This window comes from Macaca nemestrina, chromosome 9 (genome assembly GCF_043159975.1).
Source record: "Macaca nemestrina isolate mMacNem1 chromosome 9, mMacNem.hap1, whole genome shotgun sequence".
Classification (NCBI taxonomy): Eukaryota; Metazoa; Chordata; class Mammalia; order Primates; family Cercopithecidae; genus Macaca; species Macaca nemestrina.
Window position 1 is genome coordinate 130688140 of NC_092133.1, and position 25821 is coordinate 130713960.

At 43.7% G+C, this 25821-nt stretch overlaps 1 protein-coding gene across 3 annotated transcripts in view; it reads right to left on the reverse strand.

Annotated features, from left to right (window-relative positions):
* LOC105490620 (minichromosome maintenance 10 replication initiation factor) overlaps nt 1-24999 on the reverse strand; it is a 50976-nt gene extending 25977 nt beyond the window's left edge. The window contains exons 1-8 of one of the 3 annotated variants that reach the window (XM_011756430.3): nt 24937-24999; nt 22035-22119; nt 15023-15364; nt 13801-13905; nt 13515-13652; nt 10274-10445; nt 5000-5165; nt 2037-2204 (exon numbers count right to left, since the gene is read on the reverse strand). In XM_011756430.3, the coding sequence (XP_011754732.2) occupies nt 2037-2204; nt 5000-5165; nt 10274-10445; nt 13515-13652; nt 13801-13905; nt 15023-15364; nt 22035-22041 (1098 nt within the window). In that variant the 5' untranslated portion in view covers nt 22042-22119; nt 24937-24999. Of the gene's footprint in view, nt 1-2036; nt 2205-4999; nt 5166-10273; nt 10446-13514; nt 13656-13800; nt 13906-14794; nt 14988-15022; nt 15365-22034; nt 22120-24936 lie in introns of those variants that run through there. The other 2 variants (XM_011756428.3, XM_071070480.1) reach the window with 2 other exon arrangements.
* Nucleotides 25000-25821: the final 822 nt, after the last annotated feature.

Consider the following 25821-nt stretch of genomic DNA (forward strand, 5'->3'; position numbering starts at 1 on the left):
TCTGTGGACTCTCGCTGCCTAAGGTGCTTCACTCAACTTGTATAAGTGTTTTGTCTCCTGGATGCATACTCCCGCAGGCGGGCTTGTGCAAAGCTGCGGGTAGCTTGGTTTGTGCTGAACCACTGGCAGCTGGGTTTGTACAAAGCTTCCAGCCAGACCTGGGAACCTACCAGATCTAGAAATAGTAGAAATTGGCAAGGTGTTTAGAGCTCTCCCACGGGATTGGTAAAGAGTGTACGGTGTTCCTCTCCAAGAAACTGGCACCCTTCCACGGTATGCCACTTCACAGTGATGGCTAGAGTTTCAAAGGCATCTTGTGACCAGGAGAGAAAGGCTGAGATTCACAGAGATGTCACTCTTAAATCGCTATAGTGTCTAAATCTGGATTTTTAAAAAATATATGTAAGAAAAAGAAGTCCCACTGTTTATTGTTGAAAAGAAACTGTACTTAAGTTTTTGTTATTTGCAGCCAAACACATTCCTAACCAATAGAGGAAGATTTGTTGCCATTCTCTGGTGAAAGCGAGGAATGAGATAACATTTTTCTCACTTCTCTTGAAAAGAATAATCTGACTACAATAGAGGAAAGCTCCGTGCTGGGTCAGAGTAGAGAACTGCCAGCTGCTATTCACACTGTGTCTAGATTTGCGATTTCCTAGAGAAGCAGTGGATAGTGCCAAAACTCTAGTATTTGAGAAGATGAAAATTCACTTTGATTTTAAACTGCAGCTATGGTTGTCATAGTCAATGAAGCAAAATTCCCTCAATTATAAAACACTGCTTTCTTGATGCCACCATAAAAATTTATATAAGGAATCATGCCAGGCACGGTGGCTCACACTTGTAATCCTAGCACTTTGGGAGGCTGAGGCAGGTGGATCACTTGAGTCCCGGGGTTCAAGACAAGCCTGGGCAACATAGTGACACCCTGTCCCTAAAAAAAACACAAAAATAGGCTGGGTGTGGTGGCTCATGGCTATAATCCCAGCACTTTGGGAGGCCAAGGTGGGTGGCTCATCTGAGGTCAGGAGTTTGAAACCAGCCTGGCCAACATGGTGAAACCTCGTCTCTACTAAAAATACAAAAAAAAATAGCTGGGCATGGTGGTGCATGCCTGTAATCCCAGCTACTTGGGAGGCTGAGGGAGAAGAATCACTTGAACCTGGGAGGCGGAGGTTGAAGTGAGCCAAGATCGTTCCATTGCACTCCAGCCTGGGCAACAAGAGTGAAACTCCATCACACACACACACACACACACACACACACGCAAACCCCACAAAAATTAGCAGAGCGTGGTGGTGCACACCTGTAGTTCCAGCTACTCAGGAGGCAGAGGTGGAAGTATCACTCGCACCCAGGAGATGGAGGTTGCAGTGAGTCAAGAATATATCACTGTACTCCAGCCTAGGCAACAGAGCAAGACTCACTCTCAAAAAAAAAAAAAAAAAAAAAGTATGAATCTAAGGAAATCTGAGTATAATAGTTAAAAAAAAAAACCTCCAAGAACTTTGTAACTAGTTTGAAAAGACAGAATAAAGGTAGTTGTTACAAACATTTTAGAATAGGTGGAAATTCAGAATACTGGTGGGTAATGAATAAATAAAACATGAAAAGCCAGATTCACAGAGACACAATCACATAAAAGCATGACTTATTTTCTGGAGGTAGACTAATACAAACTTTTTTCTTTTCTTTTTTTTTTGAGATGGGGACTTACTTTGTTACCTAGATTGGCATGCAGTGGCACAATCAGGGCTCACTAGAGCCTCAACATCCCACTGCAGCCTCCTGAATAGCTGGAACTACAGTTGTGCGCCCACTCACAGTGAATTTTTACATGTTTGTGGAGATGGGGGTCTCACTGTGTTGCCTAGGCTGGTTTTGAACTCCTGGGCTCAAGTGATCCTCCCGCTTTGGCCTCCCTAAGTGTTAGGATTACAGGTGTGAGCCACTGTGTGCAGCCTCAAACGTCTTTGATAAAACTCAGTTAACTTGTGAGGACAATCATCGCTCAAATCCCAGAAACAGGCTCTTACCTCCTCTGAACCATCCTTGGGCTTCATGGGGTTGGCATTGAGGATCCCTATGACAGTCCCCTGCTCCGTCTTCCAGAGCGCTTTGTGAACTTCTCCAAATAAGAACAAGGACACGCATTGTGTCAGGTCACGAAGATCATTCAGTTTCCAGATGCTGAAGGTTTTTCCCTGGAACAAAGAGTCATTTTAATTTTTTTTATAATTTTTGACTTGTAGGTTATGCTCATTTATCGTTCAAGAGTTTTACAATGGAAAACTATATGCATATAATCCATTAAATCCAAGTTTTGTTGTTACTCGAATATGTATCGTCAGCATGTGTGATAACTGTAAATTAACCCATTCTCTAGGCTTTTGCATTCTATTACCCTTCTCATGTTAGAGATGCAGCTGAAATAAAGCAAGCTGGTGGCAAACTTGTTAGCAGAGTCTCTAATTATCTTGGGTCTAAGCAGAGGGAGTGGGATAGTACTGCCTTTCTAATGATGCAGAGACACACGCGCACATCATTAAAAGGACAGTGGAAGGTATGACACTACCATTTAATAACTTACTGATATGAATCAATGTTAGGTAAATTGAGTAAATCTATTCTATATCATTGATTAATTATACGATGATTATTATTTTTAGAGACAGGGTCTTGCTCTGTCACCCAGGCTGGAAGGCAGTGGTGCAATCACATCCCGTTGCTCACTCCAACTCCTGGGCTCAGAGGGATCCTCCACCCTCAGCCTCCTCAGCAGCTGGGACTACAGGCATGTGCTACCAGCCCCAGCTAATTTTTTTTTTTTGTTTCTTTTCATAGAGATGAGGTCTCACCATGTTGCCCAGGCTTGTCATGAATTCCTGGGCTCAAGTAATCCTCCCACCCCATCCTCTCAAAGCATTGGGGTTACAGACGTGAGCCACCAAGCGTGGCCTAAGTCTGTTACTAATATAATAAAGAATTTTCCTCTCTAGGCTATTAAATCTTTGCTTAGCTTACCAGAAAAACAAAAGCATCATTTCACGAAAACTGGTTGACTTTAACCTTAACGTTTCGGAAGTATTACTAAGTATCTGAAGAAATACAGCTCAAAATGCTGACCGATTATAACGTGAAAAACCTCCACTTTTTTAGATGTTTTTAAAACCAGAATACTTTGAATAATCTTGACTTGCACTATCTCACAGAGGCATCTGGGCTGGGTATGGTTATGGGCTACAGTATGGAATCTCCTGCCCAGACTCTGAGCACTAGAATCCATCTTCCATGGATTTGTGCAATGCCTGTCTTGGAATAGTTCAGATAAATTCTCGTGTCTCAATAGCAAAGACTTGGAATCAACCCATATGTCCATCAGTGACAGACTGGATTAAGAAAATGCGGCACATATATACCATGGAATACTATGCAGCCATAAAAAAGGATGAGTTTGTGTCCTTTGTAGGGACATGGATGCAGCTGGACACCATCCTTCTCAGCAAACTATCGCAAAAACAGAAAATCAAACACCGCATGTTCTCACTCATAGGTGGGAACTGAACAATGAGACCAATTGGACTCGGGAAGGGGAACATCACACACTGGGGCCTATTGTGGGGAGAGGGGAGGGGGGATGGATTGCATTGGGAGTTATACCTGATGTAAATGATGAGTTGATGGGTGCAGCACATCAACATGGCACAAGTATATATATGTAACAAACCTGCATGTTATGCACATGTACCCTAGAACTTAAAGTATAATAATAAATAAATAAATAAATTCTTGTGTCTATTATTATCATGTAAATACAGCCACTTATGAAGTAACTAAGAATTTAATCAAAGGGAAACCAGACCTGTCCACATTTACCTTAATAGCAATAGGGCTAGTGTAGGACCGGGTAATCTTTAATTTTTTTAAATTTTTTTAAGTTCCAGGGTACATGTGCAGGATGTGCAGGTTTGTTACACAGGTAAACGTGTGTCATGGTGGTTTGCTGCACCTGTCAACCCACCACCGAGGTATGAAGCCCGGCGTGCATTAGCTCTTTTCCCTAATGCTCTCCCCTTCCCTGCCCTCCCCCAACAGGGGAGGACACATGGACTCCTTGTGTCCATGTGATCTCATTGTTCAGCTCCCACTTATAAATGAGAACATGCAATGTTCAGTTTTCTGTTCCTCCGTTAGTTTGCTGAGGATAATGGCTTAGGACCAGGTACTCTTAAAATTCAACTCGATGTCAGCTCTCACAAAAAACCAAAGATTGGCCAAGATCTAAATTAGAGAATAACATCATGATTGAGCATGAACAATCATAGTATTTTAGAGACAGGAGAGATTTTCAATCTAACCAAAGCCAATTCCTTCATTTTTATAGATAAGGAGATGGAAGCTGCTAAAGAAAGATTAATGGCCAACCTAAGGTAACGTCGCTAGTTAAGGGCACAGGCTTAGAAGCCAGGCTATCTGACTTGCCAGGTCACAGAATAACTTTCCCATTTATGACTCAGTCAAAAGTGATTTTGAAACTTGTTAGATCTTTGGTGATAACGATCAAATTAAATATATCATACAACACTGACACAGGCCAGCAATTTCAGCACTTCTGTGGTTGACGTCTTACATCTAAAGGGACCTCCAAAGAATCTGTGAACTCAGCCTCTCTAGTTACTTGTCCCTCTCCTCCATGGGAGAGATTACAGTGTCACAGGGACAACCACATGTGTCACCAAAAACAATGACAGGTGAAATGCAGTAAGAATGATTTGGACTACGGAAAGCCCAAGAAACCTGTACCACCAGGTCTTATTTAAATAGAGCATCCTTTGCATATACCCGCTGGATACCAACTCAATGATGTGTGGCGGTTCTGGAACTTACTATACTTATTTCTAAATGAAACACCAACAGGTTCCAGTTAACAAATTCAGGACATCAAGTTCCCACTGTTAGTTTGCAGTAAAACAGCTAAGAAATCAATACAATGGCTCACATTGTTTCCACTCTGTGGCGTAACCTTCTTTAATATAACCCCAAATGTCACCCAGTCTATTTCTTCCAGCTTCTCTCTGGCCATCTTTTCCTTGATCTGAGACAGTCTGATCAGTTTTCGGCCGGTCATTTTCTTGTTCATTTCTGTGGAGGATACTCGAGGTCGCCTGGGTTAAGAAACTAATGATTAGTAATTATGATTCTAATAAAAAAATTACCTGTCATCTTAGCAGGTGGTAAGGGAGTGTGATGGTCAGAAACCTCTACAGTACCTGTTCTTGGGAAGGTTAGTAATATAGTATGACCAAGGCATCCATTTTTTCAGCAAATAAATAAATATATATATATATATAGGCGCAATTTCGGCTGTGAAATTGCAGTGGTGCAATTTCAGCTCACTGCAGCCTCCACCTCCCGGGTTCAAGCGATTCTCCTGCCTTAGCCTCCTGAGTAGCTGGGACTACAGGCACCCGCCATCACACCTGGCTAATGTTTGTATTTTTAGTAGAGATGGGGTTTTGTCATGTTGGCCAGGCTGGTCTCAAACTCCTGGCCTCAAACGATCTGCTCGCCTTGGTCTCCCAAAGTGTGGGGATTACAGGTGTAAGCCACCACGCCTAGCCTCTAAGATAATTTTTAAAGCTAGGTTTGCCTTTCTTTGGATATAGATCTAGGGCTTATATAGAATACAAGAAAGATAACAAATCCTTTAAGCTCTTAAATTATGTAAATTTTAATATTCTTCTGAAATCAATCCTTTTTTACTTTATTACAAAACCATGAATTGATATTCATAAATAAGACATCTAAATTTCATCAATTATGCAAGAATTTCACAGGTTCTACTATTCTAACTGAATTTTTTTAAAAGACAACATTTTGACATATAGTAAAGGCTTTTGAACGTAGCTTCAATTAACATATTCTTGTTCCTAATGACTGGTCAAAAAACTTAGGGTTATTCCCATTTGTTTCATCTTTGATTGCATTACATATTTGCAGATGAGAAAAGACACTCAGAGAAAAACATGCTTCTTCACTATTTCATGAGTCTTCTGGAACAGAAAGTCCCAGAGCTAAGTTTGAACAATGAAGAATATTCAGGAAGCAAAACATTGACTTCAGTGGAAAAATTCTTTCCTTTGTCTGATTTCTGTGATTGTGGTGTGGTAAGTTCCCTGCTCACCCCAAGTTACTTAAGGGTGTATGTCAGCTGCCTGAACCCTGAAGGCCAGGTAGTGGGCCACAGCCGTGGTGCCCAGCCGAAAAGCAGATGTCCCTGAGAACCCAACCATTCTGGAGCATATCTGGGAACACACCAAGAAAAAAGTCTCATCACACATACACAGTAGGCAAACAGCTTAGAGGAGTCTTAACTAGAGCAATTAGATGAGAAAGGAATAAAGGGCGTCTGAATTAGAAAAGAAGTCAAATTATCCCTGTTTGCAGATGATAGGATCTTATATTTGGAAAAACCTAAAGACTCCACCAAAATACTATTAGCACTGATAAACAAATTCAATAAAGTTGCAGGATACAAAATCGATATTCAAAAATCAGTAGCATTTCTATATGCCAACAATCAACAATCTGAAAAAGAAATCAAGAAAGTAATCCCATTTACAACTGCTCCAAATGAAACACCTAGGAACACACTTAACCAAAGAAGTGAAAGATCTCTACAATAAAAACTAAAAAACATTGATTCAAGAAATTAAAGAAGATCCAAATATGGATCCAAATATGGAATATGGAATCCTTAAAGAGGATCCAAATACGGAAAAATAGCCCATGTTCATGGATTGAAACAATCAAGGTTGTTCAAATGTCCATACTATCCAAAGCAATCTAGAGCGTCAATGCAATCCCCATCAAAGGTCCAATGACAGTCTTCACATAAATAGAAAAAACAGTCCTAAAGGTATATGGAAGCACAAAAGACTCCAAATAGCCAAAGCAATCCTGAGCAAAAAGAACAAAACTGGAGGAATCACATTACCTGACTTCAAATTATACTAAAGCTATAGTAACCAAAGCAGCATGGTACTGGCACAGAGAACCCAGAAATGAATCCATAAATCTGCAATGAACTCATTTTCAACAAAGATGCAAAGAACATACACTGGGGAAAGGACAGTCTCTTCAATAAATGGTGCGGTGAAAACTGGATATCCATATGCAGGAGAATGAAACTAGACTTCTATCTCTTGCCATATACAAAAATCAAATCAAAATGTATTCAAGAGGCTGGGCACGGTGGCTCATGCCTGTAATCCCAGCACTTTGGGAGGCCGAGGCAGGTGGATCACCTGAGGTCAGGAGTTTGAGACCCAGGCTGGCTAGCATGGCAGTTTCTACTAAAAATCCAAAAATTAGCCAGGCATTGTGGTGTGTGCTTGTAGTCTGAGCTACTCAGGAGGCAGAGGTTGCAGTGAGCTGAGATCACGACACTGTACTCCAGCCAGGGCAACAGAGAGAGACTGCCTCAAAGAAAAAGATTAAAGACTTAAATCTAAGTCTTGAAACTATGAGATTACTAAAATAAAACATTGGGGAAACTCTCTAGGACATTGGTCTTGGCTAAGATTTGTTGAGTAGTAACTCATAAGCATAGGTAACCAAAGCAAAAATAGACAAACGAGCAGATCTCCCAAACAATCTTGCTGCCATCCAGGAGTGCCTTACATGTAAGTCTGAGTCATTCTTTCACTTTTGGATCCTTCCCAGTTTTGAGGAAACCTTTTTTTTTTTTTTTTTTTTTTTTTTTTTTGAGATAGGGTCTTGCTCTGTTGTCCAGGATGGAGTGCAGTAGCACAATCTTGGCCCACTGCAGCCTGGACCTCCCCACTCAGCCTCCCAAGCAGCTGGAACTAGAGGCGCATGTCACCACACCAGGCTAAATTTTGTTTCTGTAGAGATGGGGTTTTGCCCTGTTGCCCAGGCTGGTCTCAAGCTCCTGAGCTCAAGCAATCTACCCCCTTCAGCCTCCCAAAGTGCTGGGAATACAGATGTGAGTCACCATGCCCAGCTAGGGAAAGGTTCTTCCATACAGCCCAGGGTTTTTTCCATAACAGTGAGTTAATAGATTACAAAAACAAACAAACAAACAAACAAAAAGGCTCCAAAATCTAAAACTTTCTAAGCACAAACATGACACTCAAAGGAAACACGGTAGCATTTCGGATTTTGGATTTTAGATTTGGGATTCTTAACCAGCAATTCTATATAATGTAAATATTCCAGAATCCAAAATCCAAAACAGTTCTGGTCCCAAGCATTTTGGATAAGGGATCCTCAACCTGTGTCGGGGAATTTCTATGAATATGTCCTTTAGAGTATTTTTAGGGCCTGAGGTTCATGTATAACAATGACAAAGAGACTCAAACAATTCTGTAATCCCTTAAATTTAAAAGCCACTCAGAAGCTTTTGCTGAGTAGTTTAAGTCTCTTTTATCTCAATTTTGATTCACATGTGCAATAAACGCCCACCAGCAGCAACATGGTTCAGTACCCGTACGGCGCTTCAAGTGGGCCATGGCTGGGGCAGGCAGTAGCATCTCAGGGAGGGGCAATTCTCTACCTTGAGAAGGAACCCTGCTGCCCCGTCAATGAAAACCACAGCTTCTACTGCTGTATTCTATTTCTCAGACTGTGTCTCAGATGTAATTAAGACATAAATACATTCTTCAGTTTTGGAGAATACCAAGTCTTTATAAGACACTTCTTTTTTGTTTGTAGAAACAGGGTCTTGCTTTGTTGCCCAGGCTGGAGTGCAGTGGTATGATCATAGCTCACTGCAGTCTTGAACTCCTGGGCTCACGTGATCTTCCTGCCTCAGCACTCCCCCTACCCCACAAGTAGCTAGGACTACAGGTGCATGCCACTGCGTCCAGCTAATTTACTTCTTGTAGAGATAAAGTCTCACTGTGTTGCACCAGCTAGTCTCGAGCTTCTGACTTCAAGCAATCCTCCTGCCCTGGCCTCCCAAAGTGCTAGGATTGCAGGTGTCAGCTACCACACCCAGCCTTATAATACACGTTTATTGTATGTTGGCAACACTTGTTCTTCTCTGCCTAATAATATACACTTTAAGAGCTTAGCAGTTTTAGTTGTTGGCTGATGTTTAGACTGACAAAGTTTAAGAGTTTTAGAGGGTTTCACTTAGTTCCTCAAATGGACTGTGCGAAAAGCAATCCAGTCACACAGTAAAGATTACTGTTCTGCTCCGGGATTATCCAGCTGTAATGATGGAGATGCAATGGAGTAGTGACACGGAGTATAGATAATTAAAAAAATAAAAATAAAGTAAAAAGCCATAAAAGTCCAGGATTTGAATATAGTTTTTAATTGAACTGAGCTTGGAATATATTCCTATTTTAACAGGCTATCTTAAATTTCTCCCCATAACAGATGCAAAGAATATAAATTTGCCTTAAAAAGGCTATTAGAAAGAAAAACGGCAGCTGGGCATCACGCCTGTAATCCCAGCACTTTGGGAGGCCGAGGCAGGTGGATCACCCGAGGTCTGGAGTTCTAGACCAGCCTGGTCAACATGGTGAAACCCCATCTCAACTAAAAATACAAAAAAAAATTAGCCAGGCATGGTGGCAGGCACCTGTAATCCCAGTTACTTGGGGGGGCCAAGGCAGGAGAATTGCTTGAACCCGGGAGGCGGTGGTTGCAGTGAGCTGAGATCGCACCACTGCACTCCAGCCTGGGGGACAAGAGCGAGACTTTGTCTCAAAAAAAAAAAAAAAGTTAAAAAAGAAAAATGGCATAGCTATTTTTCTTAACATCAATTATAAGAATCAATAGAAACAGAAAAAATGATCCTAAAATTTATATGGAACCACAAAAGACCCAGAAGAGCCAAAGCAATCCAGTAATTGCTCAATTGCATAAATATCATCCTGGTTAAACTCTCTGTGTATTTAAAAATAGTCTAAATTATACCTCAAAAGAGATGGAGAAAAATTTTAAAAGTCTGTTTCCATCTGTCAATTTCTGATTAAATATACTACCATTTGTCCATTTCTTTTTATAGATACATATTCTTTGTTGATTATATACACAAGAAAAAGTCTTTCTTAAACATTTTATATGCAACTGTACTTAAACCCAGGGCTACTGCTAGTCTTACGGTGGTGTTTTGTATAGTCCAAAAGCTGCTGGGGTTTTGTGGATCCTGATGTACAAACACAGTACTTCTAAAAGACACCGAGAGGCACAAAAAGCTATGCAGTGGCACATATGAATAGATGGCATAGCTACTGACCTGAGCCGCAGGCCGGAGAAGGCTTCCACACAGATGGGTTGAGCCGCTTCCCCAGAGCTTCCTGGGGTCCCCACCATTTGACCTCTAGTTATCCCACTAGGTTTGTTCTGAGAAATAGTCTGGAGTGGTTGGGAGGGTGCACTTGTCATCCTCGAAGATGAGCTTTTGGGCTCTAGAAAATTAACACAATTAATGAAAAGGCAACCACACAGATAATCACAAAATTTATTTTTATAGATTTGTTCCTTTGAGACAGGCACTCACTGTGTCACCTAGGCAGGAGTGCAGTGGCGTGATCTGGGATCACTGCAACCTCCATCTCCTGGGTTTAAGCGATTTCTGAGTAGATGGGACCACAGGTATGTACCACCATGTCCGGCTAGTTTTTGTATTTTTTGTAGAGACGGGTTTTACCATGTTGCCCAGGCTGGTCTTGAACTCCTGAGCCCAAGCAATCTACCTAGGCCTCCCAAAGTGCCGGGATTATAAGCGTGAGCCACTGCACATGAGCACAGGCTGAATTGTTCTTTTTTTTTGAGATGGAGTTTCACTCTTGTTGCCCAGGCTGGAATGCAGTGGCACGATCTCGGCTCACCACAACCTCCGCCTCCCGGGTTTAAGCGATTCTCCTGCCTCAGCCTCCCAAGTAGCTGGGATTACAGGCATGCGCCACCATGCCCAGCTAATTCTGCATTTTTAGTAGCAACAGGGTTTCTCCTTGTTGGTCATGCTGGTCTCGAATTCCCGACCTCAGGTGATCCGCCCGCCTTGGCCTCACAAAGTGCTGGGATTACAGGCGTGAGCCACCGCACCTGGCCAGGATTGTTCCTTTTTTAAAGCAACACATGCGATAATCAAATCCTGAGAGCAAAGCATGCCTACAATACCATTTCTTGGCCTTACAGTCAACAGCACTTTCTCTGATAACAACGTTCTACATTGGTGCTGTCCAATACAGTGGTAGCTACCAGACACAGGTGGCCATCAGTCACTTAAATGTGACCCCATGCTTTTAAGGAAATACATTTCTAATTACATTTAATCTAATTTAAACTTAAATGTCTACATGTGGCTAGTGGCTGCTGTCCTAGACAGTGGCACTCTAAAATACTGTTTCTCTATGCAATGATGTTTACTGCGTATTCATCAAAATACAGAGCACTGGGGCAGATTCTCAAAGGGAGGAAAAGACCTCCTTCTGAATGAGTTATTAGTGGAGATCTGTGTACAGTTCAAATTGTGCTTTAAGAAAATCCAGGCCAGACGTGGTGGCTCACACCTGTAATCCCCGCACTTTGGGAAGCTAAGCAGGGCAGATCACTTCAGGTCAAGAGTTCAAGACCAGCCTGGCCATCATGATGAAACCCTGTCTCTACTAAAAATACAAAATTAGCTGGCTGTGGTGGCATGTGCTACTCGGGAGGCTGAGGCAGGAGAATTGCTTGAATCCAGGAGGCGGAGGTTGTAGTGAGCCCAGATCATGCCACTGCACTCCAACCTGGGTGACACAGTGAGATTCTGTCTCAAAAATTAAAAATAAATAAATAATAAAAATTCCAAATCTAGCTCCCCTTTTCTTCTTTCTTGTTTCATTTCATTCCATTCCATTTTATTTCTGGGGCCAAGGAGAGTTAGGGGTCTGGTATTCTATTCACTATTGCTTCATTAAATATCCCTGATGGAGTTACTTTTCATATTTCAGAAGTGTTTGATAATTCTCCGGAAGGTCAGACACTGGGGTATTTTTCTTAATATCACTCTTTCGTAAGATTGTTGTTTGCTCTCAAAGGGACTTTGGATCCCTGCTCTCCCACTAGGGGCCAGGGTGACCCTAGAACTTTAGAACCTAGAGGCCAGGCCCATTCCCCACCCTCAAAACCAAACTTCGGACATTACGTAATGCAACACCTTAGTAATGCCAAAGGTCCTGAGGGGATGGATGCTACTCCTGAATGGATATGTGAATATATAACTTGCTGTCAGATTAATATGAACACTCAGGCTAAAGTAGTTCTCTACTACTGTGGCACAGACCCATGCTACTCAAAGGGGCCTTTCCAAACACATGTAGCCAATGAAACGCTGTGTCCTCCAACCCATGTTCTATCAGGACCACCTTGTCTTATGTCTCCTGGCAATACAAGAAAACCAATACGGCCGGGCGCGGTGGCTCAAGCCTGTAATCCCAGCACTTTGGGAGGCCGAGACGGGCGGATCACGAGGTCAGGAGATCAAGACCATCCTGGCTAACACGGTGAAACCCCGTCTCTACTAAAAATACAAAATATTAGCCGGTCGAGGTGGCGGGCGCCTGTAGTCCCAGCTACACGGGAGGCTGAGGCAGGAGAATGGCGTAAACCCGGGAGGCGGAGCTTGCAGTGAGCTGAGATCCGGCCACTGCACTCCAGCCCGGGCGACAGAGCGAGACTCCGTCTCAACAAAAAAAAAAAAAAAAAAAAAAAAAAAAAAAAAAAAAAGAAAACCAATACATAGTGCAGAAATCCTTTTCATTGTTGCTTTGTGCATATACATGTGTGTGCTGAAATAGGACTGTATTTGAACACCATCCTATACTCCTGGCAAAGAAGTCATTTCTAAAGAACAGCCCTTTTGGTTTAATACAACCTGGCTTCAAATAAAACTTGACCATTTTCTAAGGAAATAACTTCACAAGCCTAAAGAATGAGAACCTGACCAGTGGCTTTCCTTATGACAATCCTGGTAAAACTATGAGACTACAGAAATAACAAAAAAATTCAACCTGTTAAGTACTTTGTAAATAGCTACTCTGTACCTAAGGATTTTCTTTTTTTCACACAGGGTCTTACTCTGTGGAAGAGGATGGAGTGCAGTGGCGTGATGACAGCTCACTCTAGCCTCAACCTCCTGAGCTCAAATGATCCTCCCACCTCAGCCTCTCAGGTAGCTGAGACTACAGGCAAGCACCACACCTGGCTAATTTGTTTACATTTACTGTAGAGATAGGGTCTTGCTATACAACCCAGGCTGGTCTCAGGCTCCTAGGATCAAGCAATCCTCCCGCCCCGTGCGTTGGCCCTAAGGATTTTCTAGGCACTTTGAGATCTAGAGGAAGAACACAAAACAGATCACGTGGCTCCCATTCCCAAGAAACTGACTTTCTTTCTCAATGGGGAGATAAGACAGACCAAAAGACACAGACACCCACACACACACGAACACAAACAACAGTGCCAAGATATTGAGGCCTCAAGTACCACACCTGGAGGTGAAGCCTTTGGTGTCCGAGCCACCCGCTTGGTTCTTGGTAGCGCAGGGACATCAAGCTCCGCAGAAAAGCATGGTGACTCCTGAATTCCCTGAACTCTCTTCTCCTTAAGAGGCGGCCGTGGAGACTTCTCTACTTCATTAAAAGTAAAATAAGTGAGTAAAAACCCATTCAGAAAGAGGTTCAAAGGGCTGTTTGAACAGGAGTTGGATGTAGAAATAATGTGATAATTTCTTAATGACAGAAATGCACACGATTGCCAGAATGACAGTCTTCTTACCAGGGGATTTTTGCAGACGGGCTGGGCTTGCTGTCTGTTTAATTGTTGTTAGTTTTAGCTGTTCTTGTAAGGACTTCATTTGCTCTTGCAAATTCCTTAATTCCTCTAGGAAATGAAAATATGTTAAGAACCAGGCAGGAGGAAACATTCTACATGACAAAAATGCTGGCAATATTTTTGTTATCCACTCCCTGTCCCAACACCTTGAGACCCACGATAAAATCACATACCCAAAGCTCATGGTTAACTTTTGTACTTCAAAGAGGTCCCTTAGAGAAACACATATTTTATTTAAAGTAATGAAGCACCAATAGTCAAGCTAGTTATAAATCTGTACTATTAAGAGATATCAGATACAAATCCACAGTTAACAAGTTTTTAGGACTTGAGAAATAATTATAGGCCAGGCATGGTGGCTCGTGCCTGTAAGCACAGCATTTTGGGAGGCTGAGGCAGGAGGATTGCATGAGCCCAGGAGTTCGAGACCAGCATGGGCAACATAGGGAGATCCTGTACCTACAAAAACTGAAAAACAAACAAACAAACAAACAAACAAAAATTAGCTGGGCATGGTGGTGCACGCCTATGGTCCCAGTTACTAGGGAGGCTGTGGCAGGAAGATCACTGGAGCCTGGGAGGTGGAGGCTACAGTGAGCCAAGATTGCACCACTGCACTCCAGCCTGGGTAACAGAGCAAGATTCTGTCCAAAAAAAAAAAAAATTATATTTATTTCATAAATTGGATATCATAATTAATATGATAAATGCTGGCTTCTGTATTAGAAGAAACAGCCAACCACTGAATTTTATTATAGCTTAAAGATGTATGAGATGCCAGGAATAAGAAAAGAACATGTGTCAAAGCTTCTGCTCAGGAATGCTCAAATAGATACGTGGCAGCTTTGCAGCCCTGTCTCTAGCTCCACATTCCACATAAATACCAAAGTACTACTATTCCATAAGAAACATGAAAAGTTTCAGAGGCATTCCGTACAGGATCCATTGCAGCTGGCTAACACTGGCAGAGTCTGTAGTTTGTGCTGAAATGCTGGCCTTAAACATTTCATCTATCAACTGGTATAATTTTCTTTCTTTTTTTCTTTTTTGACAAAGTCATTTCTCTCTACCCTGGAATCAGCAGCTATTTTGATGACAACTATCAGACTGGTGGTCTTCATCCAACTTATCTGAAAGAAATAAGGAAGGCAAGTAGTTAGGGCACCTTGCAATTCTTCATTTGTTTTCTCTCGACCGGGGGCAGGAGCAGGGAGGACCCTATGTTCAGCTGACTGTGATGCAGGAACTTCTTCTTCATCTGTGAAGTCCTCCATGTCTCCAAAGAGAGTGGCCAAATTTTCCTTTTCATCTTTGGTCTTTCCTGTTTCTCCATCATCAGCTTCTTCTGTATAAGATTCACCATCGCCGTCAGCATCAAAGAGCTCATCAAATGCATCGGGCTCACCATTTTCCTGGGTCAAGAAGTTACTTTCTTCTGAATTACAATCCAAGGCTGACTCATTTTCTTCTAGCAATGCGGTCAGCAGAGACAGATTGTCTTCCTCCTCTAGGGAAAAAGAAGAGAAAGGACAGAGAATAAGCACAGCTGATTCCAAACATTCAATTTTAACAAGGCAATTTAAATAATCCCACAGGAGGTAAGAGAAACTACCTAATGGGTACAATGCTCATTACCTGGGTGATGGGTTCAATCATACTCAGACCTCAGCATCACACTATACACCTCTGTAACAAACCTGAATCTAAAATGAAAGCTGAAACTGGAAAAAACAAACAAACAAAACAACAACAACAACAAACCCTACAGATGCACCATTTTGCCTGGTCTTTGTTCTTGTCTCTATCTTTCCTGTCCCCAGGTGCTTCTTAGGGGACACTGGGCTAAGAAGGAGCCAATACTGCTGAGTAGAGTGGGCCAGCCACAGAGCTAAATGTCCTTACGCATTCTACTCCAATCAATGACACAACTTCCCGCACACCAACTTCCATGAAATTCAACCAACAAGGGAATAATTTTAAAACACCAAACATCGATTTAGGCTTTAGATATATATAATTCCTGACCTTTAAGTTATTTGAGATTTAAAAAAAAACAGATACAAACTATATAAAAAATACTAAGATCCCATCACTCAGAATTAGCCATCATTAACATTTTGTTGTTTACTTCTTGCCTTTAACATTAAATAACACCTTCTAGATGAAGTCTGTCAAGCCAAATCTTATCCCAATTCCTGACCACTGCCCCCAATTCCCATTGTAATCACTTTCATAATTTCGAGGCATCATTCCAGTCCATTTTTATGCTTTTACATAAATATATAGGCAGTCACAGTCAATATATATTACATGGTTTAAAAAATATTTACATAAATATTCCACACTGCATTACTCTGCATTCTGAGTTCATTCAACATTGCTTGTAAGATTAACCCAAATCAAAACATATAGTTCTAGCCAGGCGCGGTGGCTCATGCCTGTAATCCCAGCACTTTGGGAGGCCAAGGCGGGAGGATCACCTGAGATCAGGAGCTCAAGACCAGCCTGGCCAAGAAAGTGAAACCCCGTCTCTACTAATAATACAAAAATTAGTCGGGCTTGGTGGCCCATGCCTGTAATTCGAGCTATTCAGGAGGCTGAGGCAGGAGAACTGATGGAACCTGGGAGGTGGAGGTTGCAGTGAGCCGAGATCGTGCCACTGCACTCCAGCCTGGGTATAGGGCGAGCCCATCTGAAAAACAAACAAAAACCCCCATATAGTTCTAGTTTATTTCTTTTCGTTGCTATATTGTATCCTATAGTAAGACTGTGTTACACCTTATTCCATTTTCCAAAAAAGGACAATATGGGCTATTTCTAATTTTCCCCCACTACTAAATACGCTGTAATCGTGTATCTGTCTTCTCGCACATGCGTTTCTTGGGAATATCTATCAGAAATGGAATTGCTGCATTGCTGGGTATCCACGTTTTCCAATTTTGCTAGATGCTGCCAAATTGTTTTCAAAGTGGATGCACTCTTGAAATGTCATCATTCATCTGGGGTAATACCCGAGGTTCGTTGCCTCACGCAGAGGAAATCATGGACGCTGACACCCAAGAAGTGAGGTTAAGTGCAGAGGTTTAATGGGCAAAAGAAAGAGAAGAGCTCTCAGCAGCAGAGAGGAGTCCCAGAAAGACTGGTTGCTGCTTCCATGGCGAAATGCATGGGGTTTCATAGATGAGCTTGAGGACGCAGTGTCTGATTTACATAGGACATGAAACATTGGCTGGACTAGGTATGCACAGGGTGGAAAACCCGGCTACCCCACCCTAATCTTTTATTATGCAGGTGGTTCTCTACCTGGCCAGCACCATGTTGCCTGTTTCTTTACTGTCCACGTGGTTGACAAAGGGGCCGCCATGTTGAACATGCCTGGCCCCCAGGGAGCCTTTTCCTATTGGCACAGCTGCACGTATTCACCCGTGCAAATTACTAGCTTGCTTTTCTATGTCTGCAGTTTGATTTTTCAGGCTGGCGTTTGTTAGACATTACTTGGGGGCTGCTTTTTGTAAAAGGGAAATTCTGCTGAGGACTCTGGTTGCCCTTACTATCTCCCTAAATAATTGCTATCTCCGGTATCACTCTCACTGGTGCTGCACACAAGGGCCACTTCTCCCCACCACCTCATCAATATCTGATGTGTCCATCGTCTGATGGACGATGTAAAAAGGCATCTCACTGTTTTGATTTGCATTTCTTGGATTACTGGTGAGGTTAAGAATTGCTTACGTTTATTTGCCAATCAGATTTCTTCTTTCTTGATTTGTCTATTTTCTTTGATCTTTCCCCGCCATTTGGGCACTATCTGTTTAGAAAATCAGAGGTATTTAATGAAAAAATATTAAGGGTATCTGACCTACTCTCCTTGTCTGAAATTCAGGGGCTAGAGTCTGAGAGGGTGAGGGCTTGTTCAGGATCACATGGAGAAATAGATCAGTGCAGGAGCTGGGTCAATAAGGAATCTCTAGATCAACAAACCAATGTCCTTTCCACCACTCTACAATCCCTTACCGGAAGGAAAGAGCCAGTAGCCGAACTTCAGGCCTAGAATCTGATGACGGGGCCTGATGCTCAGAGTAAGAGGTTGTATAAGGATTAGCTTGAGTTGCTTAGTCCACAAAGACTCCAAAACTGCACAGTGCAAGAGAGAAGAGACCAGGCAGCGCCCTGTGCTCTAGGTGAGAACGCCACATGCCTCCAAGGAAGCAGAGAGGCCCCCATCATCTCTTGTTCCCATCTGCCAAAGAGGGCACACCTCGAGAAGAGGCTCTGGCTCACCCCACTGGGGGGCACAGGTGGAAAATGCTGCCTGGGGACCCCATACCATTCACTTCGAACCCATCTTCTTTCACAAGAGAACCAGGGCTAATCCCATGATGACTCACAACCCCGTTTACCTGTCACCATCAAAAATCATGTCTTCTCTGTATTACGCTGACTCAATCTCCCAGCCTCTTTGTTCTCAAACCCCTGGGACGTGAAATCTACTACCAGCACGTTTCCCGGATCCCCAGTGGCTCTTACAACAGAAATCTGGCTACCCCTGAAACCCTCTTGAATGGAAAGCGTTTAATAGTTCACACCTCACATGGCAATGTCTGGAAAAGTGTTCGGCACGTATTAGGCATGCAGTCATTATTTGTTGATCAACTTCAGGGTCCTGATGTCTTCTTTATCACTGTCACTTTGGAACGATTCACTCTTCTTCCAGATCACAGCTCTCTGAAGTTCATGACACCAGATTCTGGCCTCAAGAACCCCTCATGGCACTGTCATGCGCTGATCATCGTGTGTGTATCATGCAACGCCCCCCGGTCCTCCCTCCATCTCTACTGCTCTCCCCATCCTGGGGCACTTCAACCCCCACAAGGATGATCCAGCCCACATCTTGGTCGCTGGGTTTCTCATCCACCGCCCATCTTAGCTACCCACTCCCATAATGACTCCAACTCATCACAGCAAAGCACAACTGACCTCTGAGCGTCCCTCTGCGATCCCACTTCCCATCCTTTCAGCCTGCTCACTCTAGTATTCACACCCAGCAGCTCTTCAGCTTCATCCACATGTCTAATCCATCAGCCTACCTACAATGTGCTTCCTGTCCATCACCCCCTGCCCCTAATGCCCTCCCTGTGGATCCATGTTCAACACCATCATCACTGCCTTCTAGAGACTCAGTTCCCTGTCTGGTGAATGGTCCTGGAGAAAGACTCGCTACCAGGCTGACTGGTCTTTTTTGTTTATTTATTATTTTTTCAAGACAAGGTCACCCAGGCTGGAGTGCAGTGTCGTGATCTTAGCTCACTGTAGCCTCAAACTCCTGGGCTCAAGCGATCCTATTGCCTTAGCCTCCCAAGCAGCAGGGACTAGAGGTGCACACCACCATGCCCAGCTTATTAAATTTTTTTTTGTAGAGATGGGGTTTTGCCATGTTGCCCAGGCTGGTCTTGAACTCCTGGCCTCAAGTGATGCTCCTGCCTCCGCCTCCTAAAGTGCTGGGACTACAGGCATGATCAACAAGACCCTTAGCTAACTTTAAATTTTTGCACACCCATAACAAACAGGCATTCAGCACTGCTTAAAGATTCCCACACTTCCCCAATCCATTCGCTTTCCCAGGCTCTGACCACTTCACACTGTCTCTCCTCAAACCTCCTATGCCCACTCCCCACTCTTTACTCTTAGCTGCTGATCTTGTTCAGAGTAGATCATCAAATAATCTTTTTATTTTTAATTTTTTTTGAGACCGAGTTTCGCTCCTGTTGCCCAGGCTGGAGTGCAATGGCGTGATCTCGGCTCACTGCAATCTCCACTTCCGGGGTTCAAGTGATTCTCCTGCCTCAGCCTCCCGAGTAGCTGGGATTACAGGCATGCGCCAACATGCCTGGCTAATTTTGTATTTTTAGTAAAGACAGAGGTTTCTCCATGTTAATCAGGCCGGTCTCAAACTCCCGACCTCAGGCGATCCACCTGCCTTGGCCTCTCAAAGTGCTGGGATTATAGGCGTGAGCCACAGCGCCCAGCCCTTGGCTTCTATTTTACAGAAAAAATAGATGCAATCAGACTTCCTCATCCTTCACTCCCAACTGTGAACGTATCTTCTCTGCTTTCCCTCCTAGGACTAAGTATCTCGTGCTATTCAGCCAATTCTTCCACTTCCACTCTTACACTGGGTCCCACTCCTCAGCTTCTCAAGACTTCATTCTACAATTACCACCTCTCTGGCTCCTGCATCCCCAATTTTTCCCTCTCCTCGGAAGCACTCCTGTCAGCATACAAATACATTGCAGTGTCTCCCATCTACTAACTACCCATTTATTGTTTTGTTATCTTGCTTCCTCCACTAAAATATAAGCAGGAACATTGATCAACAGTATATCCTAAGTACCATATACTTTCCAATTTCCTCTACACCGGCCAAATTGTGAACCCATGCCAATCAAATGAGATTTTCTTACTAAACATTACGATTTCTTTTTCCTCTTTTTTTTTTTTTGGAGACGGGGTCTCGCTCTGTCATCCAGGCTGGAGGTGCAGTGGTAGGATCTCGACTCAATGCAACCTCCGCCTCCCAGATTCAAGCGATCCTCCAGCCTCAGCCTCCTGAGTAGCAGGGATTACAGGCATATGCCACCACACCAGGTTAATTTTTGTAGTTTTAGTAGAAATGGGGTTTCACCATGCTAGCCAGGCTGGTCTCGAACTCCTGACCTCAGGTGATCCACTCACCTTGGCCTCCCAAAGTGCTGGGATTACAGGCATGAGCCACCACTCCTGGCCTAAACATTATGATTTTTTTTTTCTTGACCTATACTGTTTCCAGATAGATACTATGATTTCTTAGAGAACATGTATCCATTCACTTCCTATTTTCATGTCAATCTCATAGCAAAAAGTGATGCTATGTATTATATAACCTGCTCTGTAGGCAATTTGCCAATTTTAAGAAACAGGAAACTACCATGATACCATCGGGCAATGAGTTTCACATAAGGAATAACTTCTTATCTGAGGGTTTATTTTCTGTGGTTTTGATTTTCCATGGTCACTGTGGTTGAGGACAGTATAATGGATATTTTGAGAGTGCAATAGATACTTTAGAGAGAGACCACATTCACATAACTTTTATTACAGTATATTGTCATAATTGTTCCATTTTATTATGTTGTCCATTTTATTATTGTTATTGTTATGGCCTAATTCATAAATTATACTTTATCACAGGTATGTATGTACAGGAAAAAACGCAGCATGCCTAGGGTTTCGTACCATCCTCGGTTTCAGGCATCGGCTGGGAGTGTTGAAACGCATCTCTCAGGGGCAACAGAGGGCCACTGTGCATCACAGTGTGAGGAATTTCAAGTTTTTTTTTAAAGGGCAAAGTGTAATACGTTTGAATTTTTAAAAAAAATCCAGTTTCAGATTATGAGTTCAATTATGCAACTAGATCTCTTCACAACCAGCACAATCATTTTAATTTTTTAAAAATAGAAATGAGGTCTCACTCTATTGCCCAGGCTGGTCTTGAACTCCTGGGCTCAAGCAATCCTACCACCCCGGCCTCCCAAAGTGCTGAGATTATAGGTGTGAGCCACTGCACCCGGCCCAGTACAATCATTTTAGATGATTGCTAATTAGTGCAACATCTCTTTTCTAGGTAAACATTTTGTATACACCCCTTGCAAAATGAACAAAATTAGAAAGGATTATATTAATAAGAATTTAAGTCAGTGCTACACTAAAATCGCTTCAACAGATTTCATTATCAAATGTAAATTCTGAAGTCAGACTGCCTGGTTTAAAGCCCTGCTCTGCCAGCTTGAACTGTGACAAGTTACTAAACATCCCTGTTTTCCTGCCTATAAAATATGTTTGCCCGAGGACTGAATCAGTTAATTTCCATAAGAATCTTGGAGCAGTGCCTGGCCTACTGTACACCTACCAGCTATTGTAATTATGAAAGACAATCACTGTTGCCAGAAGAAATCTCATCTGATAAAAGCAAGTAACATTCAGTGACCTCTGTGAGATGTGAGATTGCTTCAGAACCTCTAAGACAATACCTGAGGGCTGGGGAGCATTTTCACCATTTCACAAGTGGAATAAATAACAAGTCCATGGACAAAAGGGTAGTTTTCCTTGAAACAGAGAAACAGAAAATTGCCAGGCCTTACCATCCATGCCGTCAAGAGGACAGTTGTGACAGGAAACTTCAAAGGAGGCTCAGGTGCCCAGGAGATGAGCAATGTAGAATCTTGTCTGTGTGAAATCAGTATTAGAAACGTCACTTTCAATTCTTCTCTTTCACTCACAACACACACCTCCAACAAACCCAGAATCCTACCACTCCTCTGGGCTCTAACCTCAGAATTCATCCAGAATCTGACCACGTCTCGCCTCCTCTCTCCACACCACCAATGCCATCTCCCTCCCTGGATGTAACCAGCTCACTTTTACTTGTCTTTAAACTGAGGTTACAGAAATTCATTGAGATGCAGAGCAGTTTGTATCGCACTAGATTACATGGATGAGATAAATTATGAGGAAGAACTATTGGGGTTGGCTGGGCACGGTGGCTCAACGCCTGTAATACCAGCACTTTGGGAAGCTAAGATGGGCACATCACTTGAGGCCAGAAGTTTGAGACCTGCCTGGTCACATAGCAAGACCTGGTCTCTTTTTAAAAAATGACACACACACACGAATTATTGGGGTCGATCTAAATTAGGCTATTCTCTCATTTTATTCACTGTAACACACCTGACATCTGCATTATCCACGGCAGCTTACTGTGTGATTCTGCTTAGTCGCAGCCTTAGTGACAATCATGATTTTGATTCAATACTGTCAGCAAAGCACAGAGAAACAGCACAGCTAATTAAGACAAAGTTGTATCACTCTGTGCACTTCTCTTTTCATTTAAGAAGATTTTTTAAACTGCAAGAAAAAAAGGATAAATTTTTCTAGGCTCTTATTTAACTTACATGTGCTCTTTGGCAAGTTCAATGTCAAAGAACTAATTACAGTGATTACGGTGCTTTCTTTTCTTTTTTTAGACAGGATCTTGCTCTGTCGCTGGGGCTGGAGTGCAATGGTGCCATCGGCTCACTACAACCTCCGCCTCCCAGGCTCCAGCGATTCTCCTGCCTCAGCCTTCCAAGTTGCTGGGATTACAAGTGTGCGCTACCACACCCGGCTAATTTTTGAGTTTTTTGTAGAGACAGAGTTTTGCCATGTTGCCCAGGCTGGTCTTGAATTCCTGACGTCAAGTGATTCGACTGCCTTGACCTCCCAAAGGCGCTTTTTTTTTTTTGAGACAGAGTCTCTGTCACCCAGGCTGGAGGGCAATGGCGCAATCTCGGCTCACTGCAAACTCCGCCTCCCGGGTTCACGCCATTCTCCTGCCTCAGCCTCCCGAGTAGCCGGGACTACAGGCACCTGCCACCAGGCCGGGCTCATTTTTTCTATTTTTAGTAGAGACGGGGTTTCACCTTTTAAGCCAGGATGATCTCGATCTCCTGACCTTATGATCCGCCCGCCTCGACCTCCCAAAGTGTTAGGATAACAGGCGTGAGCGACCGCGCGCGCGTGCGCGCGCGCGGGCTTTTTTTTTTTTTTTTTGAGATGTAGTCTCACGCTGTCGCCCAGGCTGGAGTGCAGTGGCGCGATCTCGGCTCACTGCAAGCTCCGCCTCCCGAGTTCAAGTGATTCTCCTGCCTCAGCCTCCCAGGTAGCTGGGATTACAGGCGCCTGCCAGTACACCCAGCTAATTTTTTGTATTTTTAGTAGAGACAGGGTTTCACCGTCTTGGCCAGGCTGGTCTCTGTGATTCGCCCACCTGGGCCTCCCAAAGTGCTGGGATTACAGGCGTGAGTCACCACGGCTGGTCATTTTTTAAAAATTCATTCAACAAACATTTCCACGGCCCCCTCATGTGCCACACACTGGGCTATCTACTGGGGAATCTATTGGACAGTAAGCTTCCTGAGGGTTAGGAGCAAACTGTCTTGTTCAAGTCTATAACCTGCCTCGCCTTCCCCCAAAATGAAACTGTGCACCCTCCCTCGCCCTCAAATCCAGGGCCACTGACAAGTACTGTGGTTCCATCTCCAAAACACTGTTCAAATCTACCACTTCTCTCCAACTTCACTGCCAGAACCCTAGGCCAAGCCACCATCAACCTTTCACCCGATGACTGTGTTAGCTTTCTATGCTGGTCTCTTTGTCCCCCTGCAATCTATTCTCCATACAACAGCCACAGCAACCTTCCCTTTCCTTAGTAACCTTTTAGGAACATAAATCAGATCATGGGGGTCCCTTCGTTGAAATTCTTTAATGATTTTTCATTGCCCTTAGAACAAAATCTGCAAAGCCTGCGAGGCAATGATACATATTCTCTCTCCCTTTCCAAGCTTTCTACTCCCTTACCTTTTCCACAATCCACCACGTCCAATTCTACCCACCCAGACACCCAAAACAATGCTCCAGCCGGGCCAGCCCGTTTCCACTTTCTGGAACACACTAAGTTGCTTTGAGGTCTCAGGCTCTGTCGGAAGAAAGCTCCCCCCAGGTCCTTATCGCCCTTCAGTCTCCACTTATTCATCTTTCTGAGACTTTCTGGACGACCCTGAGTCGTCCACTGTCGTGCATTTGTTTATTGCCTGCTCGTCCCTTTAAACTGTAAGCGCCGTGAAGGCAGCGTAAATGTGATCCCAGCCCTGCACACCATCTGCGTTCAATAATCATTAGCAAATCATGACTACAAGAAATCAATGAATGAATCAATGAATAAAAGCAAGCCCAGGCGGCAGGCACTTGGCAAGCACTTAAAAGGCTGCTTTTAAAAAGAAGAACCCGGTTCCTTAGTAGACGGCCGGCGACTCCCAGCCCCCGGCCCGGCCATGCCAGCCCCGCGCGGTCCCGAGCTGCCGCCAAATCCAGATCGCGCCCACCCGAGCTCCCAAGACCCCGCGCCTCTCGCCCTCAGATCCCTTGCACCCCGCGCACAGACATGCGAGGCGGCCCCGGCCCCGCCGCCCGAGGATCACCCGCATGCCTGGGGTCAGCGCTCCTCACCCGGTGCCGGGACGCCTTCTTGGTCCACAGACTAACCCGCCAAAATTCCAACCGGATTCCGCCCCTGCCTTGACGTCACACGCACGCGGCTGTGGGACCACACTGATTGGCTACGTCAGCGAAGCCCAGGCCCTCGCGCAGAGCAATCGGATTGGTTTACGTCATTGGGCGCCCTCTTTGTTGAGGGCAAGGGCACTTCCTGTCGGTAGCAGCCAGTCTCCTTTAGGTAAAATAGAGTGTCTGGCGCCCTCTGGTGCCTGGAAGTTTAAGTAGTCCCACCCAGTATTTTTCCTGTGGTCAAGTCCCACTCCTGACGCTCTGGGACCGACTGTTCCTTTGTCAGCCTTGTGTCCATTCGAAATGTTTGGGCTCAGGACCAAACAGATACGGTCCACTTTTACCCTGTCTGGCCTTGGGGAAGTGACTTATCTCTCTCAGTTTCCACTTCACCATCTGTGCAGTGAGGGAAAGGGTAGATGACATCTTTTACACTGAAACCACCATTTCCCGAGTAATTCCTGGTCCATAGATTTTTGGGACTTCTAAGGGGCGTCAAGGCTGAAGAGAACTTATCAGCAGACCATATCTTTCACAGAATTTTTTGCAGTAAAATGCAGACCTCTTTATGTATTTACATTCTTAAAAATAGTGTTTGTACATAATAATAATAACATAGTTTCTAAATGCAGAATAACATTTAGCTTTTACATAATTTCAAGGGATTGATAGCAGAAGAGACTTTGACGGACCAAATGACCACTTTGAGTCTTCCCACCCCCCCTTTTCCTCCTTGCAGACACTATTCAGGTACTGCAGTTCCCCCACTAATAATCCTTTTGGTATAAGATCGTATCTCTATCCACTATCTACTTTCATTGTCAGAAC